Source organism: Osmerus mordax, chromosome 10 (assembly GCF_038355195.1).
Source record: "Osmerus mordax isolate fOsmMor3 chromosome 10, fOsmMor3.pri, whole genome shotgun sequence".
Classification (NCBI taxonomy): Eukaryota; Metazoa; Chordata; class Actinopteri; order Osmeriformes; family Osmeridae; genus Osmerus; species Osmerus mordax.
Window position 1 is genome coordinate 6,990,214 of NC_090059.1, and position 19,946 is coordinate 7,010,159.

Here is a 19,946-nt window from a genome sequence, read left to right on the forward strand (position 1 = left end):
AACATCACATTGTTTATTTGTTACACCTTTCTCGGTGGCACAGGTTCTGTTTGTTAAAATAACTAGCCTACATCATCTTCTTAAAGTTTAAGAAGATGATGTAGGCTAGTTGGTTTAAGACTTAAACCATTCGTTTTTAGATCACAATAACAGAGTGGTAGATATCTCTGATAGGGAGAGAGAGAGGCAGACTATTCTTATCAGAATGACAAGAAGACTGATAATATCAGTGAGGTCTAGGGAAGTTCTATAGTCCAAGGTTCACTTTGTGTTTGCGAGGTTCCTGTCACTTTGGAAGCAGCATGACCGAAGAGGAATTATACACCGTCTATAAAGGAGTCTATCTCCCTAAACTGCTACACCCTCCTGAGAGCATTGCATACTATGAACAATTCACTTTTAGACCAGACGACGTTGTTATTGTGACTTATCCGAAATCTGGTAAGTTTTTACCGTCAAGGGATGGCTGTCTGGAAAAATTGCGTATCTACGAGGCTGGTAAAACTATACTGGGGCACAGACCCCTATTCATATCTCTTTTTTTCTTTCAAGCTTGCTGCGCACAAAGCACTAGTCGGCTATAGAAACTCCCCTTGCTTAACCCACTATACAACAATTCCGGGATGCAAGTTTGATATCAGCTTTGGCAGGGACATTTACATTTCTCTTGTACTCTTGACATCAATAGTTAATGCGAGCGCGCACATTTTTTTCGCATTCATTTGAGCGCAAATACTCTTTTACTTTATCATGAAGCTTCATGTAATATTGTTTTTATGTTTTAGTCAAGATAAGATGATAGGTAGGCCTATCATTTAGAAACTATCTTTAGTTTTGTAATGTTTTCTTAGCCTACCTCAAGTCTGACTTGTGTGCCAAGTCCGACACGTGGACTTCTGTGTGCGTGCTGCAGTATGGAACGCCAACTGTGCCAAAACGTCTGAATTCTCGTTCTTGTACAGACGTTACATTTTAACGTCAAAAACGGCCGTGACGTCTGTACACGGCCGTTTTTGACGTCTGCACACGTTTGGACCATCTATGCTTCCATGCTATTGGTTGGGACCAACATAGCCACCCCCATTTTGACCTAGTGTCTGCGCTAGGCTGTACCTAGTTCTACTGTGATCATGTGGGCTCTTACGTAGCTATCATTTAGTATTTGGGACAGTCCATTTGTGTGGGGAAGAAAAATTGTGCGGTTTATCCTGTATCACACTTCAGTCCAGTAGGTGCGATGATGCACCTATACCTTGTTTGCTAACCGCCATTAAAAGAACCAAAGAAGAAGACATTTACATTTATTCATTTAGCAGACGCTTTTATCCAAAGCGACTTCCAAGAGAGAGCTTTACAAAGTGCATAGGTCACTGATCAACAACAAGATAGCCAAAAAACATTGCGAGTAGCCAAAACATGAAGCACACATTGTGAACAACCAAAGTAAGTGCCAAAGGGAAGAACCATAAGAGCATGTAGTTAAACAAGTTACAATTAAACAACATGAACCGCTATAAGTGCAAGTGTACCTGTGGAAAAAAGCAAGCAATAGTAATAAAAACAATATATCACAGCGAGAACAAAAATTTCAATCAGTTACCACTAACCACAAGAGCAACAAGTCTCTAAGCAAGAGTCATTGTGATCCTTGAGGAAACTAACATCGGGTCAAGCGAACCATTCCTAAGTACCGTTGTACTCCCGGAACAAGTGCGTCTTGAGACGAACACGTTGTGTGTGATTTCGAATTCTGGTGGAGGCAAATAGCAGAAAATGAGACCACAAACCTTCGGAACTTTTGAAGCATGTACCCGACATTTGTCTTCAGATGACCAGGATTCTATACAGACTGTTCTAACCAGGTAAGCTATCAATTAGCAACGTTAAGCCAAGTTACTTGTTTTGTATAGTTGTTTGGCTAGTCCTGTCCTCCTGGGCTCCTGACTTCTCATCAACACACTTAGTGCTAACTAACTCTTAAATAATGAGCAACTTCAAATTTACACCGCTAAACTAAACCTTATAAGACTTTGAATATTGCGTTACTGAATGCGGTTATGTTACTGAAGCCAGCAATCTTAAACAGTTGTTTAACAAGCTTTGTTGTAGTTAGCCTACCACTCGTCATCACACTTGTAGTGCTAACTCTTTAATAATGAGCAAGCTCAAATTAACGCTGTTAAACTAGACCTTATAAGGCTTTGAATATTGCGTTACTGAATGCGGTTATGTTACTGAAGCCAGCATCTCAAAGAGTTGTTTAACAAGCTTTGTTGTAGTTAGCCTACCACTAATATATTTTGTCATGCTAACAGGTTGGAGATCATGGCGACGAGCGTTCGCTGGAGCAGAGGGCGACTGCTTCAATCTGAAGTGGTTGATGAAATGCTTTTGCTCAGCGAGTTAATTCGGGAAGCCAACGATCAGCAACAACAACGTGGTAATGTACTCGTCATATTTAAACATGATCTGAAGAAGCAAGATTAAAAACACGATGTCTCTAACATCGTTAGACTAAACTGTAGTTGCTCCTGGTTTCACCGTACCTCGAATGGGAGGACAGACTGGAGGAAGGCCGGTTTACCAAATCGCCCAAGAGCAGTTGCAGATGTTGTTGTCCTAACTTCTCTGCTAAACAGATTGCGGAGATCTTGGGCGTCTCAAGAAGAACAGTGAACCGACGGTTAAGGTATGTGTCAATTGAAGGACTAGTTCAGGAGAGATCTAAATAATGTCACCACTTTCTCACTGAGCCATACACAATTTTGTTTTTCTTTACAAAGCACATGAAACACTGCAGAATTACCCGTTCTATACATTTCATATCTCTTTCATATCCAATATCTTTGGAGAAAAAAACTGTCTAGCGCATGTACCACATAGCTGCCTTGTCACTGTTCCTTAAACAGATTGTTTTGTTCAGAGTTACTATTAGAGATGAATGTAAAAATGTATCTAAGTTCTAATATGTATACATTGTCTTCCATAGACAGTACATACAATTTCTCTTTTAGAGGTCGCTACACAGACCAGATGATGTACTTGATCTGAAGGTGCTGCTATTCGGAGTATGTCCCACAGGCTTCGGAGGAGAACATATCGAGTGGCAGGGTCAAATTCGCTGTGGCATCTTGATGGCAACCACAAGCTCATAAAGTGGCTTGTCTTACTGTGATTCGTTCATTTGCCCTAACTGTGTCCCTAGCAAATGACAAGCTGATTTTATGAGTTTTGAATTTAAAATAAGATTTTCAGCTTTACATGAATGCAATAGAGAGTCAGGTGGCTGAGCGGTGAGGGAATCGGGCTAGTAATCAGAAGGTTTCTAGTTCGATTCCCGGCTATGCCAACCAAATGACGTTGTGTCCTTGGGCAAGGCACTTCACCCTACTTGCCTCGGGGGGAATGTCCCTGTACTTACTGTAAGTCGCTCTGGATAAGAGCGTCTGCTAAATGACTAAATGTAAATGTAATAGAGGTTAGGACTTTTCTTTCTGTTAAACGCCCAACATGTTGCACAGAAATGTATACAAATCATTTTAGCTGCATTCAAACCATTCATATTTTTTTTGTTATATTATGTTATTTATAAAATAATAATAACTAGAGAGGATACAATTTCTGGGGAAATTGTAGGGTGTGCTTGCTTGCGTCGGTTGCACAGGGGTCTGTATATTTTATATAAAAATGCATCGGGCCTACTTATTATTTATAAAGATTACATAGATTTAAAAGCATCTTTTTTTTGCTGCTCATTTACAACTCAAAATACGAGTGAAGTGTAGAATGAAATATGACGTCTTCTCATTTCCCCTGCAAGAGGCAGCTGACAGGCTGAATCAAAACGAATACATTTGGCAGACCGGTGTACAAATGGACCTAATCTCTATGACTTAAACGTCCTTTTAAGTTGTCCCTTCTCGTGATATTTTCAGGCATTTAGCCTACTCATATTGCATTCATTCATTAATAAAGAACCCCCTTTGAAGATTATTCTACGACTTTACCGGCAGAAGATAGAATCGCGATTCAAACAGTACCATCTGCTAACTGAAAATATGCCCCCAAAAACGTAAATAAGCTTGACATTTATTTAGTGGAAAATAGCTCATTCATAAAAAGCTCACTGGTAGCGATCATTGTCAGTAACAACTCAAAATGCGATATAGCCCTGTGTGGAGAAGCTGCCCGGTAAATTCTACTACTACAGTACAGTACTACTAGTAGACTACTGCTGTGTTCGTCTTGATAGCGATTGCGTTGGTTGAATTCGATTAAACGTTCCGTTGTACGGTTTAGGCTGAAATTAATTATTTTCATGAACAGATTGACAAAGTTTAGGCTGTGGCAATGAAGTTCAGGTTAGTAGTCAGATAGTTTCCCTACTGAAAGACTTTTGAGTAAGGGGAGTGCCGAACATGTTCTGTTGCCGTTTGACTTAAACAGCTGAGGAGTTGTTGTTAGCTACTCACACTAGTGTCTCGGGTACAGTAGGCTACAGCGTTGCAGTGAGCTACACTGGTTTGAAACCACAGGTAATGGTAATTTCACCAACAAATCGTTTACTAATGTCAGAATAAATCCTACAACGAAAATGTATATGTGAGGAATGTTTATTTTAACGATTGAAAACAGATACATCATAGACCACTGTAGTATGTGTTGCCCGGGCAACACAGGCTAATGTCATGATGCTAATATGTCAGTGAAATAGTAGACTACTGTTTCCGAAAGTAGATGTACTTCCTTAATAATATCAGCTTATATTGTACATTACACATCACAATTGTGTGTCATATCACAAAGTAAAATGAGTAAATATTTATCACCCTGGCCTCTTTGTTTGTGGCGTTTCTGCAGCTGCCTTGCAGTAAAGCTATAGTTAGCCTAGCTATCCCCCAAGTTAACAGATGCCAAACGAATGTTCTGCCAAAGGTAGTCACGCGTGTTTTCGTGACATTATTGCAGACCGGTGTAAAAATTGACCTAATCTCTATGATTTAAACGTCATTTTAAGTTTTTCTCTTCTCATGATATTTTCAGGCATTTAGCCTACTCATATTGCATTCATTCATGAATAAACAACCCCTTTGAAGATTATTCTACGACGTTACCCGGCAGTAGAAGATGGAATCGCAATTCAAACGGTACCATCTGCTAACTGAAAATATGCCCCCCAAAACGTAAATAAGCTTGACATTTATTTAGTGGAAAATTGCTCATTCATAAAAAGCTCACTGGTAGCGATCATTGTCAGTAACAACGCAAAATGCGATATAGCCCTGTGTTGAGAAGCTGCCCCGGTAAATTGTACTACTACGGTACAGTACTAGGCTACTGCTGTGTTCGTCTTGGTAGCGATTGCGTTGGTTGAATTGGATTTAACGTTCCGTTGTACGGTTTAGGCTGAAATTAATTATTTTCATGAACAGATTGACAACGTTTAGGCTGTGGCAATGAAGTTCAGGTTAGTAGTTAGATAGACTTTTGATTTAAGTAAGGGGAGTGCCGAACATTTTCTGTCGCCGTTTGACTTCCTAAACAGCTGTGTACTGTAGCTAGATGTTTTTGTAGTGTGTCTCGCGTAAGCTACAGCGTTGCAGTGAGCTACACTGGTTTGAAACCACAGGTAATGGTAATTTCACCAACAAATCGGTTTCTAATGTCAGAATAAATCCTACAACGAAAATGTATATGTGAGGAATGTTTATTTTAACGATTGAAAACAGATAACGCTACATCATAGACCACTGTAGTATGTGTTGCCCGGGAAACACAGGCTAATGTCATGATGCTAATACTTCAGTGAAATAGTAGACTACTGTTTCCGAAAGTAGATGTACTTCCTTAATAATATCAGCTTATATTGTACATTACACATCACAATTGTGTGTCATATCACAAAGTAAAATGAGTAAATAGTTATCACCCTGGCCTCTTTTCTTGTGGCGTTTCTGCAGCTGCCTTGCAGTAAAGCTATAGTTAGCCTAGCTATCCCCCAAGTTAACAGATGCTAAACGAATGTTCTGGCAAAGGTAGTCACGCGTGTTTTCGTGACGTTAGTGACGCAGTGACGTTAGTAACGTCAGTGACTGTGGCTAGCAAATTAGCCACCGTTAGCTTCACTTTTCGCCACAAAAACTTAATTTAAGCTTAAACCATGCAACGGAACGTAAATTCCAATAGAAGCAACTCAATCGCTACCAAGACGAAACTTTTGACACCTACGTTGTCTATGTAGGCCAAGTATTTACTGAGTTTTAGGGGGGCAAAAAGAAATAAAAATAATAATAATATATATGTGAGAGAACAAAGGTTGTGCTCTCGCCGAAGGCTTGAGCACACCCAATAATGTATAATTATTGCCAACAACGAAAGGCATCTTTGGGCTCCTCACTTCGTTTACCTGCCTCGTATAAAACGTGACCTGAGGACTGCCAGATACATGTCACCATATCATTTTTGTGCAAGGCTGTCTGACACAACAGTTGCAACATCACACTGGTATCCAAGGTATATTTGGAGCAGCCAGTTCCAGGGGGTGGCTGACCAGGGGGCGGCTGCACTTGCCTTTGACTGGCTACAAAGAGTTGTGGTTCCCCTAAACCAATTTCAACCAAGTGACGAACAGTTGGAACACCTCAGGCAACACACAAATCCTTTGGGTGGAGATAGAGACAGTTTGGGAACTGATCAGGTCCTCAATGTCCTGTCTTAATACAGTGCACACACACAATTTAACTGTTGTAATCACATTGTCAATAGGCCTTGGAATGAGTAAGCAGTCTCAATCACGTCAATGTAATAAAGATGAGCAGACCAAATAAAATTTTGTGTGTTTAATGTTGCATTGCATTATGTAACTGAAAATAGGATACATGTAGGACGAACAATATTCAGCCCTCCCAACGGATCAGCAGATCAGATACATAACAAATTCTAAGATGAGTTTCACGCCTTTGAAATCCATACATTTAAACAGAACAAAACACGTGTTCATGTAAAATAAAATTAATTTATGACTACATTTAGCCCTCCACAAACTGATCCGCAGAACCTATTCTAACCTATTCCAAGCTACACCTTTTAAAGTTGTCATAAGTCTGGCCAACAGGTAAGTATAGCACCAGCGCGCACGTGTTTGCCTTTGGGAACCTGGCCAGTCCATCTTCTGGGTAGAGAAAGGCGAGCTCTGTCTGTACCGGAAATATGTAATATATACATGTTATAATTATTATTATTAAGCCTATAGTGTGTCGGCTAATTAATTCCTAGTCAAGTCAATATATTTTACTGTAGCCTTGTTTTGTGGTGTATTCGGCCTCCGACAGTAAAAAAAAAAGCAGAGAACTGATGTTTAAATATACAGTGCATTATGTACACTGCATAATATACTAACCCCCTTGGGTTAGAATATTAAGGTAGGCCTACATAATCTAAATTGGCCAACTTTAGACATTTCCTAAACGTGTTGAACTTTATGCATAAATATATGTGACTCTGTAGCCTACACATAAGCCTACAATTTGTTTTTCTAGTCAACAAGACAAGCATTTCATGGCAAACTATTCAGTGTCATTCATTTTACGAAAATGATGCACCTCGACTAGGGAACAGGGATGAATGCAACCATAGCCTATAATGACTCCAAGCGCAGAGCATGCAAGGAGATGAGCTGCTCAGGCAATGCAACATAGCGGCATGGAGATTAAATCTGATCACATTTGTTACATACTGTATTTGTTCTTACAGCCAATATGGCCCAGTTTCCCAGACATGGATTAAGCCTAGGCATTTTTCTCTTACTTTTGGACTAGGACTACAGGTTTAATCCATGTCTGGGAAACTGGGCCATTAATAATGTGCGCTCCTTGCTCAGGTTTAATTAATGGCACTTTGTTCCTTGCTCCAATAATTTACAACTCCATTCAAACATGCTCTGACTAATGCTGGGTACACACCACAAGATAATCGGGCTGATTTTGGGCCGATTTCCCCCTTCCGACAATTCTAGGTAATGTCCCGACAATCCTAGTTTATGTCCCGATTATCTACAGATTATTTTATCTTTGATGTGAGGTGTGTTAAGAGTGGCCGAATTTGCTCGGAAGAACGTCGGAGCCGCTCCGAAATCATGATGTGTGAGGGGAACCCTGAGGACAAACACTACACACTATAGGATCAAAAAGGTTAAATTTTGGATTTTCTTGTCCTCATGTTTGTGGTCTCTCACATTTTAAAAATCTTAAAAGATTAAAAATATATTTTTGTGTGTATTCAGCATAACACAGGTCTCTATCCTCTATAGACCTGTCCTGCATGTTTGAGATGTTTCCCTGCTCCAACACACCTGATTCAAATGAATGGGTCGTTATCCATCTCTGCAGAAGCCTGCTTATAACCATTCATTTGAATCAGGTGTGTTGGAGCAGGGAAACATCTCAAACATGCAGGACAGGGATGCCCTGAGGACCAGGGTTGGGAACCACTACTACTGATAGGTTCCCATCCCTATCCTGGGGGAAAAAAACAGACCCTGTAAATTTTCATTTACTCTCAATTACATTAAAAGTATTTTGTACATTCCCTGTGTTGGATATTACTTGTATATTGCCATGGGTATTACGTGTTTTATTTCTTGAATACGGCTACTCTGTGTACTGGCCAACTGTCTTCAACCATGTGTATTCATAACCTGTTTTATTGTAATGTTATTTTGCTTGCTGTTGCGCCACAATTTATCCTTGGGTATACCCATCACATTGACCAGAGGCTCTGCCCTTACTATTTGTGCACTCACACTGCCATCTAGTGGGAATTTTAACAAACTTAAATGTATACATTTTTCGAAATGTGAATATGATATAGTATACAAACGTAATTATTTTTTCAGCAGCTTACAAAATAGCCTACAGTTGTTGATAATGTCACTGCCAATTTATATTAGCCTATTTTTTCACCTTAATTCAATCAAGATTGGTTGAGTGTGGACAGGTTTTCTCTCTTGCAATGATCGTTATCTGGTTTCCCCTCAGAAACAAATGAAGTGGTAGCACCCAGTTTTAAACGTGTACAGACGTTAAAAACGGCCGTGTACAGACGTCAAAACGTGTACAGACGTTAAAAACGGCCGTGTACACATTAAAATGTAACGTCTGTACACGAACGAGAATTCAGACGTTTTGGCACAATCGGCGTTCCATACTGCAGTGGCTATTTGGCAAGCTCAGAAGAGCGCGCTGACATGGAATTCTGAGTGTATCGGTTTGTGTTTTCGGTTAAACACTTTTACAAGCGTTGATTGGGATACTGCGTTTATTTTTTCCGGGATTATCAATCTAAATTAATGCACTGACTAATAAAGTAAATTGTTAAAATTCAATCTTTAGATTTGACTGGGGCACAGCAGATTTATAGGCCTACTGGGGTACATGCCCCAAAAAGAGTCTAACGACGCCCCTGGGCTGCTGCATCAAAACACACTCAACCGAAACTGTCGTGTTGTATGGCAAGGCTACTCTAAGTAAAAAACAGGACACATGCTACATTTTTGTGAAGTTGTGTAGACTAATCAGTGCCGGTCCTAGCACATTTGGCGCCCTAGGCAAGGTTTGTCTCTACCCCCCCTCACCCCCCCCCCCCCCCCCTGTTTTTATGCCAACGATAGTGTTGTAGCCATTTCTATAGAAATAATAGTTTTTTGTAATAATGTTGTAATTGAGTATTGAGATGTTAAGATTACGAGAACTAAGAAGAACCTGTGTTGCATGTGTAATGTATACATGAAAATATTTATAGTTGACCAGTGATGCTGGGAATAATATAATTTGATTGGCGGTTTGTTTTAGTATAAAAGAGTAAGGATCTCCGCGAAACAGGCAGAAGCTATTGGACCTTGGAGCAACACAGTTTTTTGACCTGCACTTACATTTACATTTATTCATTTAGCAGACGCTTTTATCCAAAGCGACTTCCAAGAGAGAGCATTACAAAGTGCATAGGTCACTGATCATAACAACAAGATAGCCAAAAAACATCGCGAGTAGCCAAAACATGAAGCACACATTATGAACAACCAAAGTAAGTGCCAAAGGGAAGAACCATAAGAGCATGTAGTTAAACAAGTTACAATTAAACAACATGAACAGCTATAAGTGCAAGTGTACCTGTGGAAAAAAGCAAGCAACAGTAATAAAACAATATATCACAGCGAGAACAATTTTTTTTAATCAGTTACCACTAACCACAAGAGCAACAAGTCTCTAAGCAAGAGTCATTGTGATCCTTGAGGAAACTAACATCGGGTCAAGCGAACCGTCCCTAAGTACCGTTGTACTACCCACTTAATCACAGTTAACTTGTTGGAAGTATTATCCTGAGTTTGTTATATTGTTTGTTTTAAGTTATTAAGTAAACAAACAAAAATACACATTTTTGGATTATAGACTTTTATTTCTGACATTTCTGTGTCGAGTACAAAAGAACTTTGAGTTCCTAAACTAGTAAGTCAGCTCGGCTGCACCCACAGATAGAGTTTTACATGTATCCTCCACGTTCAGGAATTCGGTGACCAATATTTGTTTCGTCTGTACATGCAGTGAATTTTGTAATGGAAACTAATTGAGCCAAACATAGTATCCTGGACCCGGGGTCTTTCCATGTGTATCCTTTCTACCTCTGCTGGGCTTTTCATGTCGCAAAACTGCGTTTATTGAAATGCTAGAATGCTAGAAATGCTAGAAAAAAAATGTGTGATAAAATTCAGGAGACTGATAGTAGTAGCTGAAGTAGTAGCCTATAACTTCAGATGCTAGTCACTCCACTTACAAACAGTAAAGTAGCCTACGACTGCCATTTAAATAACCGTGCAAACACCTGTGTTCCAGGCACAACATGGATGCAGGAGATCACTCCCCTGATTCAGAGTGGAGGGGACTTGACCTCGGTTCTGACCCAGCCCAACTGGGACCGGGTTCCCTGGCTGGAGGAACACAGGGCCCAGGTTCTCAACCTGGAACAGAGGCCTTCGCCTCGCCTGTTTGCCACACACTTCCACTATGACATGATGCCCCAGTCCTTCTTCAAGGACAAACCCAAGGTAGGGTGCAGTCTCCCCTCCTAAGGTCATTACCCACCTGCATGGTGGATGGGTTGGTATAGGTAACACTAATAGCACAGGGTCATTCAACTCTTATTGGGGATCCAAGACCACCATTGCCCCTCCCCCTCTCAATTTGAACACTGACCATGAAGGGTGATGGTGCAATGAAATACAACTGTGGTGGATATGTGTGTTTTGAAAACTAAATGGGATCTTGCAGGAATGGCAATTATGTAAGTGAGCATTACCTCACACAAGATTGTGAACCTTGTCTTTCCTACAGAGGTAATGGGGTTATTGATTTAATAGTTGATTTAATACTAAGATGAATAATTCATCAATTAGTGTGGCTTGTTCTTCGGCCAGGTGATTTACATCATGAGGAACCCCAGAGATGTGTTCACATCTTCCTACCATTATTATGGGATGGCCTCCTACCTGGTTAACCCCCAATCACAGGACGATTTCCTACAGAAGTTTCTCAGTGGAAAAGGTACTGTGCTGGTGAACGTAGGTGTTGCGTGTCTGTGTTAGTGGAAGGAAATGTGCGTGTCCATGCATGCTGTGTTTATTTTTAATGGATTCTCTGTGGATACAAATACCCATGCCATTATAGTTAAGTAGTTAGGGAAAATATATCACAATACAAAACACCATACAATATCTTAAATTGTTGAATTCAATTTAAATTGTATTCATGTCATAATCTAGGTTATTTTTCTCTAATGAATTACTATTAATCTTTGCTGACACATCAAGCACGTAAATTGAAGTTTTCTGTATGAGAAGTCTTGTGTGTTTGTGGTTTCAGTTATGTTTGGTTCATGGTTTGACCACGTTAAGGGTTGGTTGAATGCAAAAGACCAGGACCGTGTTATGTACATCTCCTATGAGGAGATGATATGGGTGAGTGTCTTACTAGATCCCAGCAGATCCCATTGGTCCACTACGGAATAAGCAGTGATGATTGGGTAAGGGTAGCCACGGGGAGGACAGCAGGTTGAGTGACTACACCACTGGTTTTTCTGCATCCTGGCAGGACCTGAGGGATTCTGTGGCCAGGATTTCCCTCTTCATGGACAGTTCCTTAACCCCCGAGGTGGTTGAGAAGATAGCAGACCACTGCATGTTCAAGAACATGAAGCAAAACAAGATGTCCAACTACTCCCTGGTTCCCAGCGAGTTCATGGACCAGACCAAATCAGAATTCCTCAGGAAAGGTATGACCCTCCTTGTATTAAGGATGTTTTGTTTATTAGTAAGTTTTATATTTTAAGATCCACAAGGGAGGAATCCAAAGTGACATACAGGGATGGGTTTGAACCTGGGAACTTTTGATCTGCAGGCAAATGCTTTTATTTCACTGAGCTAGACATTTGGTTATTTTGCTTTAACTTTCTGTACTTCTTGATACATTAGCATTTTAGTCATTTAGCAGACACTTTTATCCAAACAAAGATACAAATATTATATAAAGTACATCAGACAATCAAGGTTCAGAAGAGCACAGTTCTACAGTATTTCTGTAGTCAAGAGCTCAGGAAGAAAAATCAACTACTAGATTGGAGAAAATCATCTGCTTCAACTGTTAGCGTGGATCTTAAATATACCTAACTTAGTGATTGTACTTCATTGTACATCATATTCTGTGTGCCTTTTTCCCCAGGAGTCGTAGGAGACTGGAAGAACCAGCTCACTGTGGCCCAAGCAGAGTTATTTGATGCTGTTTACAGAGACAAAATGAAGGATGTCAAATACAAATTTGTGTGGAACTGACATTCCTTATAGCCGCTATAGTGTAATAAGTGTAATAAATAACATACAGTACATATGTTCAGAATCAACTGTTTAGATCAATTGCCTTTATGTCAGGGAGTCAGATGGCTGAGCGGTTAGGGAGTCAGGCTATTAATCAGAAGGTTGTTGGTTCGATTCCCGGCTGTGCAAAATTACGTTGTGTCCTTGGGCAAGGCACATCACCCTACTTGCCTCGGGGGGAATGTCCCTGTACTTACTGTAAGTCGCTCTGGATAAGAACATCTGCTAAATGACTAAATCTATGTCCCAGTTTGAAAATGGGAGCTTAGTCAGACAAATTATCTTGACTATCTTCCAACCAGGTGTGTAGGTTTGTTTTAACATTTTGGTGGGAGAGCTTTTAAAATATATATATAAGTGAGGACGCAGTCGTTAGATATAATCCTCTTAATAAAAAGTGTGTGTGTGTGTGTGTGGGGGGGGGGGGGGGGGGGGGCAAATATACAGTTTTCAAAAAGTGTCATTATACTAAGTTCATGTGTAATTAAACCTTTGCCCCTGCTTCTATCTGTTAGTATTTGAAGTAGTTATATGATAGCCCTATATGTAACATATATATATATATTAACTGTCTCAATAAATAAAAGATGTACTTCATTCAAGTGTTTTTTTTTTTTGGTGTCTGATAGTGTTCCAAGGTTCACTTTGTGTTTGCGAGGTTGCTGTCACTTTGGAAGCAGCATGACCGAAGATGAATTATACACCGTCCATAAAGGAGTCTATCTCCCCAAACTGCTATACCCTCCAGAGAGCATTGCATACTATGAACAATTCACTTTTAGACCGGACGACGTTGTTATTGTGACTTATCCGAAATCTGGTAAGTTTTTACCGTCAAGAGATGGCTATCTGGAACAATGGCGTATCTACGAGGCTGGTTATGGACCAAAAATGAGAGGCTGCATCAAAACACACTTAACCAAAACTGTCGTGTTGTATGGCAAGCCGTAGTCTAGGTTACTGTACGTAAACAAAATTGGTAATTCACGACTACAACTATGTATTTACAATTTTGTTAAATCGATTATAGAGAATAGCCTACGTGTTTAAATAGTTTGTCAGTGTCACTACACGCTACTTTGTGAAGTTGTATATGGTGAGTGGGGCTCTTAAAGGGGCGATTGACTGGGGTTTTGGGGTATTTCACACTGTTCCTTAAGGTCTCCGAATAGGGTATGCAACATTGGTTGGGCTAAAAATGATCCGGGTGCTGTTCTATGCCCCCTTATACGTCCAGTGAAATTTTCCCGGAAAAAAAACGCTAGGTTTTCTCCTTTTATGGTATGCTCATGAATATATAGATGAGCTGCGCGCTGATTGGTTGGTCTACAACGAGTGAAGCTGCCTGCGTAGCAAAGACGCATCATGGCCAACACTCAATGAAACATCGAAAGTGGAGACTTGAAATAAAAACGTACAAATAAATCTATTTTGTCTAAACAACACTGTTTTCAACAGATTGACTAGATATCATTTGAAATGATTACCCTAGTTGTTTCCACCTCTGTTGTCGAAGCCAATAGGATCGACTTAGGTGGGTATAGCACTACAGCTTAGCAAACAAACTATCGTTATTCAACTCAGCTTCAGTTAGCTCTAGCTATATTCCTGAAAAATAGATCTGGACAAACATCTTGAATTGTAGTTTTACATGACAACACGGGTTATTTATTTGAATGAAAGACAGTCATGAACATGAAATAACGTTAGCTCCATTGCCAATAAACTAGGCTAAATCATCACACATTCAACCTAGCTGTTCTTGCATTCCTTGCAAATCACTGTTAATAAAAAGCAGATGAGCTAGAGTCTATAGTTAACATTGACTAGACGGGCATGGCTGATGTTTGTCTATACCGCAGCGTAGAAGATCTCTGTGCAGTTCGACCCTGGACACATTTGCGCGAACCATTTCACCAAGGACGGTTTTGAAAACCTGGGACAATCCAAAGCAGGATTTGCTATGAAGCTGTTGCTGAGAAGAGGTACGTTCCGACCTTATCTTCATCACAACCGCAAGCTGTAGTATGATTTTGCCGGGTAACAGTTATTAGCAATGCTAACGTATCCTGTATCTAGCACCTGCCTTTCTCCAGTTCTTTCGAATAGATAATCTAGACAAGCGTTAGCAATAGTATAGACTGCTATTCGTTTTCTGGCTATTCGTTTTCGGAAGCTTCCCTTCCAATGCCGACTACAGTTAGTCTAGCTAGAGTCATTTGCTAAGTAAGGTATGTTGATGTGTTTAGAAACGTATTTAGCATTCTACCTATGCTAGATACAGGAGACGTTAGCATTGCAGGCTAACTGTTAGCGACAAAATCATACTTGGCCTACAGCTTGCGTTTGTGATGAGCATACGGTTGGAACAGAACCTCTTTTCAGCAACAGCGGCTTAGCAAATCCTTCTTTAAATTATCCTAGGTTTTCAAAACTGTCGTTGGTGAAATGGTTCAAGCAAATGAAGAACCAAGGTTCGAACTTCACAGGGATCTTCTCGTAAACAAACATCAGCCATGCCCGTCGAGAGTTTGGTTCCGTGGGAAGACTATGACTGTCAGCATTCCCTGTACAGCCTGGAACACTGCATTTACGACCGTGGTCCATTTTCAACATCCTTAGAAAAAGTTTCTTCTTTCAAATCCCGTGGAAGTAGGCTACAGAGCAGCGCGCTGATAAACTAGTGTCTGAGATCTACATGAGCTCCAGTAATGTTCCTGGGCCAGAACACCGGTGGGCTGGTCTGAAGGTAAATGTTGGGGCGTGACAGAAAGAGCCAAAAAAGGAGGAGCCCCGTTGGGACGTCACAGCTGGGAATGTTTTTGAAAGCTATCTTTCACAGCAGCAGTTACAAATTGTGAGATTTATATAGGAAAGAGGCGTCAATGGACTTTGAGTTTCACTGTATGTCTATTTTACCAAACTGTCATTTTTCAACTATGACAAGGTAAAATCGGTTTTGCAGTCAATCGCCCCTTTAAGTCTACCGCATTCGCCGTGAGACTCACCATTTCTCACGCTCTCACGCAACACCTTGTATTTCTCACGCATTTCAAACCTTTATCACGCTGTAAGTGATAACTTGTCCCGCTATATACAATTAAAGGCGCAGGCATTCTGAGGGAAGATTTCTGCCGAGTAAATAAAACAGTTTTAGTTACAATAGGCCGATGTGCTACATTAAGTAGGCATAGGGCATATGATTATGTTTTCATGCCAACGAGTTTTACATGTATCCTGCACTTTCAGGAATTAGGTGACCTAGGTGGATTGCAAAATGTGTTGTCTGTAGGCTACATGCGGGGATTTTGTACTGGAAACGAATTGAGCCAATAGCCTATCCTGGACCCGTAATCTTTCCCTGTGTATCCTTTCCACCTCTGCTGGGCTTTCCATGCGGCAAATCTGCGTTTATTGAAATACAAGAAAATCCACCAAAACAAGTGTGACAATAAGGAGACTGATGAAGTAGTAGCCTATAACTTCAGATGCTAGTCACTAGGGGGCGATTTTAGACATAACGCTGATGCACAGGCCCCTATATCTCTTTTTTTTCTTCCTAGCTTGATGCGCACAATGCACTACTAGGCTATAGAAACTCCCCTAACCCACTATACAACAGTTCAGTGATGCAAGTTTGATATCAGCTTTGGCAGGGACATCAATAGGCCTATAGTTAATGCGAGTGCGCACATTTTCTTCGCATTCAATTGAGAGCAAATACTGTTTTTTGAGCTTCATGTTATATTGTTTTTATGTTTTTATCAAAATAAGATTATCGGTAGGCCTATCATGTAGACACTTTCTTTAGTTTTGTAATGTTTTCTTATAGCCTACCTCAATTCTGACTTAGCCTACTTGCCGAGTCCGACACCTGGACTTCTGTGTGCTTGCTGCAGTGGCTATCTTGCAAGCTCAGAAGAGCGCTCTGACATGGAATTCTGCGGGCATCGGTTTGTTTTTTCAGTTAAACTGTTTTGATTTTACAAGCGTTGATTGGTATACTGCGTTTAATTTTTCCGGGATTATCAATCTAAATGAATGCACTGACTAATATAGTAAATTGTTAAAACTCAAACTTTTGATCTTATTGGGACACAGAAGATTTATACTGGGGCAAGGCACGTGCCCCAGTAAAAAGGGTCTAACGACGCCCCTGCTAGTCACTCCGTTTACAAACAGTAAAGTAGCCTACGACTGCCATTTAAATAACCGTGCTAACGCCTGTGTTCCAGGCACAACATGGATGCAGGAGATCACTCCCCTGATTCAGAGTGGAGGGGACTTGACCTCGGTTCTGACCCAGCCCAACTGGGACCGGGTTCCCTGGCTGGAGGAACACAGGGCCCAGGTTCTCAACCTGGAACAGAGGCCTTCGCCTCGCCTGTTTGCCACACACTTCCACTATGACATGATGCCCCAGTCCTTCTTCAAGGACAAACCCAAGGTAGGGTGCAGTCTCCCCTCCTAAGGTCATTACCCACCTGCATGGTGGATGGGTTGGTATAGGTAACACTAATAGCACAGGGTCATTCAACTCTTATTGGGGATCCAAGACCACCATTGCCCCTCCCCCTCTCAATTTGAACACTGATCATGAAGGGTGATGGTGCAATGAAATACAACTGTGGTGGATATGTGTGTTTTGAAAACTAAATGGGATCTTGCAGGAATGGCAATTATGTGAGTGAGTATGACCTCACACAAGACTGTGAACCTTGTCTTTCCTACAGAGGTAATGGGGTTATTGATTTAATAGTTGATTTAATACTAAGATGAATAATTCATCAATTAGTGTGGCTTGTTCTTCGGCCAGGTGATTTACATCATGAGGAACCCCAGAGATGTGTTCACATCTTCCTACCATTATTATGGGATGGCCTCCTACCTGGTTAACCCCCAATCACAGGACGATTTCCTACAGAAGTTTCTCAGTGGAAAAGGTACTGTGCTGGTGAACGTAGGTGTTGCGTGTCTGTGTTAGTGGAAGGAAATGTGCGTGTCCATGCATGCTGTGTTTATTCTTCATGGATTCTCTGTGGATACAGGTACCCATGCCATTATAGTTTAGTATTTAGGGACAATAAATCACATTACAAAACACCATACAATATCTTAACCCTTGTGTTATCTTCGGGTCATTCTGACCCATCAGTCATTGTGACCCACCGTCGTATTGCGACAACTTTACCGCATACAAAAACAAAGTGAAGCATTTTCTTTTAACTGTTGGGCTGTCTCAGACCCCCAACATTGCGAAGGTTAAAAGAAAATTATTTTTATTTGTTTTTGTATTGGGTAAAATTGGGTAAAAACAACGATGGTTCGTTATGAACCTTCGGGTCATGTGACCCGAAGGCAGCACAAGGGTTAAATTGATGAATTCAACTAAAATTGTATTCATGTTGTAATCTAGGTTATTTTTATTTTTAATTATTTTTTGCTGACACATCAAGCACGTAAATTGAAGTTTTCTGTATGAGAAGTCTTGTGTGTATGTGGTTTCAGTTATGTTTGGTTCATGGTTCGACCACGTTAAGGGTTGGTTGAATGCAAAGGACCAAGACCGTGTTATGTACATCTCCTATGAGGAGATGATATGGGTGAGTGTCTTACTAGATCCCAGCAGATCCCTACAGTATTATGGTATGCCATGAATGAAGATCAGTGCAATACACACATACTTTAAACACATTGGTTGCACTGTATCAAATGACAAAGGTTTCTGTTTTGTCTTGAACTGCTCAGTCCTTTTCCAAATAGTGTTTGTGCATGCCTTAGCATTTTTCATAGTGATGTCAGTTCATGGAACATTACTCTGTTTTCTGCAATAGAGAATTAGATTTTTTTTTTAATGTTCTACATGGTGTAGTCTTTTCCCATTGGTCCACTACGGACTAAGCAGTGATGATTGGGTAAGGGTAGCCACGGGGAGGACAGCAGGTTGAGTGACTACACCACTGGTTTTTCTGCATCCTGGCAGGACCTGAGGGATTCTGTGGCCAGGATTGCCCTCTTCATGGACAGTTCCTTAACCCCCGAGGTGGTTGAGAAGATAGCAGACCACTGCATGTTCAAGAACATGAAGCAAAACAAAATGTCCAACTACTCCCTGGTACCCAGCGAGTTCATGGACCAGACCAAATCAGAATTCCTCAGGAAAGGTACGACCCTCCTTGTATTCTTAAGGATGTTTTCTTTATTGGTATGTTTTATATTTTAAGATCCACAAGGGAGGAATTCAGAGTGACATACAGGGATGGGTTTGAGCCTTGGAACTTTTGATCTGCAGGCAAATTCTTTTATTTCACTGAGCTAGACATTTGGTTATTTTGCTTTGAACTTTCTGTACTTTTTGATACATTTGCATTTTAGTCATTTAGCAGACATTTTTATCCAAACAAAGATACAAATAGTATAGAAAATACATCAGACATTCAAGGTTCAGAAGAGCACAGTTCTACAGTATTTCTGTAGTCAACCGCTAAGGAAGAAAAATCAACTACTAGATTGGAGAAAATCATCTGCTTCAACTGTTAGTGTTGATCTTAAATATACCTAACTTAGTGATTGTACTTTATCATATTCTGTGTGCCTTTTTCCCCAGGAGTCGTAGGAGACTGGAAGAACCAGCTCACTGTGGCCCAAGCAGAGTTATTTGATGCTGTTTATAGAGACAAAATGAAGGATGTCAAATACAAATTTGTGTGGAACTGACATTCCTTATAGCCGTTATAGTTTAATAAGTGTAATAAATAACATACAGTAGCCTACACATGTTCCGAGGCAACTGTTTAGATCAACTGCCTTCATGTCCCAGTTTGAAAATGGGAGCTTAGTTACAAATTATCTTGACTATCTTCCAAACAGGTTTGTAGGTTTGTTAGATATAATCTTCTAAATAAAAAGTGTGTGTGTGTGTGGGGGGGGGGGGGGGGGGGGGGGTGACAAATTTACAGTTTTCAAAAAGTGTCATTATATAAAGTTCATGTGTAATGATACCTTTGCCCCTGCTTCTATCTGTTAG

General features: G+C 40.5%; 2 protein-coding genes and 1 long non-coding RNA gene across 3 annotated transcripts; all 3 read left to right on the plus strand.

Moving 5' to 3' along the window:
- The first annotated feature begins 280 nt into the window (after positions 1–280).
- LOC136950106 (sulfotransferase 2B1-like) lies at positions 281–13,451 on the plus strand. The gene is made up of 6 exons (XM_067244209.1): positions 281–441; positions 10,887–11,098; positions 11,468–11,594; positions 11,913–12,007; positions 12,141–12,321; positions 12,768–13,451. The coding sequence occupies exons 1-6, from the start codon at positions 303–305 to the stop codon at positions 12,875–12,877; spliced, it is 864 nt and encodes a 287-aa protein (XP_067100310.1). The 5' UTR covers positions 281–302; the 3' UTR covers positions 12,878–13,451.
- LOC136950107 (uncharacterized) lies at positions 1,728–2,684 on the plus strand. The gene is made up of 3 exons (XR_010877470.1): positions 1,728–1,862; positions 2,316–2,440; positions 2,526–2,684. It is a non-coding gene; the product is annotated as an uncharacterized lncRNA (long non-coding RNA).
- A 149-nt stretch (positions 13,452–13,600) lies between the features above and the next one.
- Positions 13,601–19,848, plus strand: LOC136950469 (sulfotransferase 2B1-like). Its single transcript, XM_067244821.1, has 6 exons — positions 13,601–13,739; positions 17,155–17,366; positions 17,736–17,862; positions 18,428–18,522; positions 18,903–19,083; positions 19,527–19,848. Exons 1-6 carry the CDS (start codon positions 13,601–13,603, stop codon positions 19,634–19,636), a joined length of 864 nt encoding a protein of 287 aa, XP_067100922.1. The 3' UTR covers positions 19,637–19,848.
- The last annotated feature ends 98 nt before the right edge of the window (positions 19,849–19,946 follow it).

Excerpts from the sequence above, each read along its gene's own strand:
- LOC136950106 (XM_067244209.1), top strand. The coding sequence starts at position 303 with ATGACCGAAGAGGAATTATACACCGTCTATAAAGGAGTCTATCTCCCT. Across the intron at positions 11,099-11,467 it reads TCTTCAAGGACAAACCCAAG|GTGATTTACATCATGAGGAA; the intron begins GTAGGGTGCAGT and ends TTCTTCGGCCAG. Across the intron at positions 12,322-12,767 it reads ATCAGAATTCCTCAGGAAAG|GAGTCGTAGGAGACTGGAAG; the intron begins GTATGACCCTCC and ends CTTTTTCCCCAG.
- LOC136950469 (XM_067244821.1), top strand. The coding sequence starts at position 13,601 with ATGACCGAAGATGAATTATACACCGTCCATAAAGGAGTCTATCTCCCC. Across the intron at positions 13,740-17,154 it reads TGTGACTTATCCGAAATCTG|GCACAACATGGATGCAGGAG; the intron begins GTAAGTTTTTAC and ends CCTGTGTTCCAG. Across the intron at positions 18,523-18,902 it reads CCTATGAGGAGATGATATGG|GACCTGAGGGATTCTGTGGC; the intron begins GTGAGTGTCTTA and ends GCATCCTGGCAG.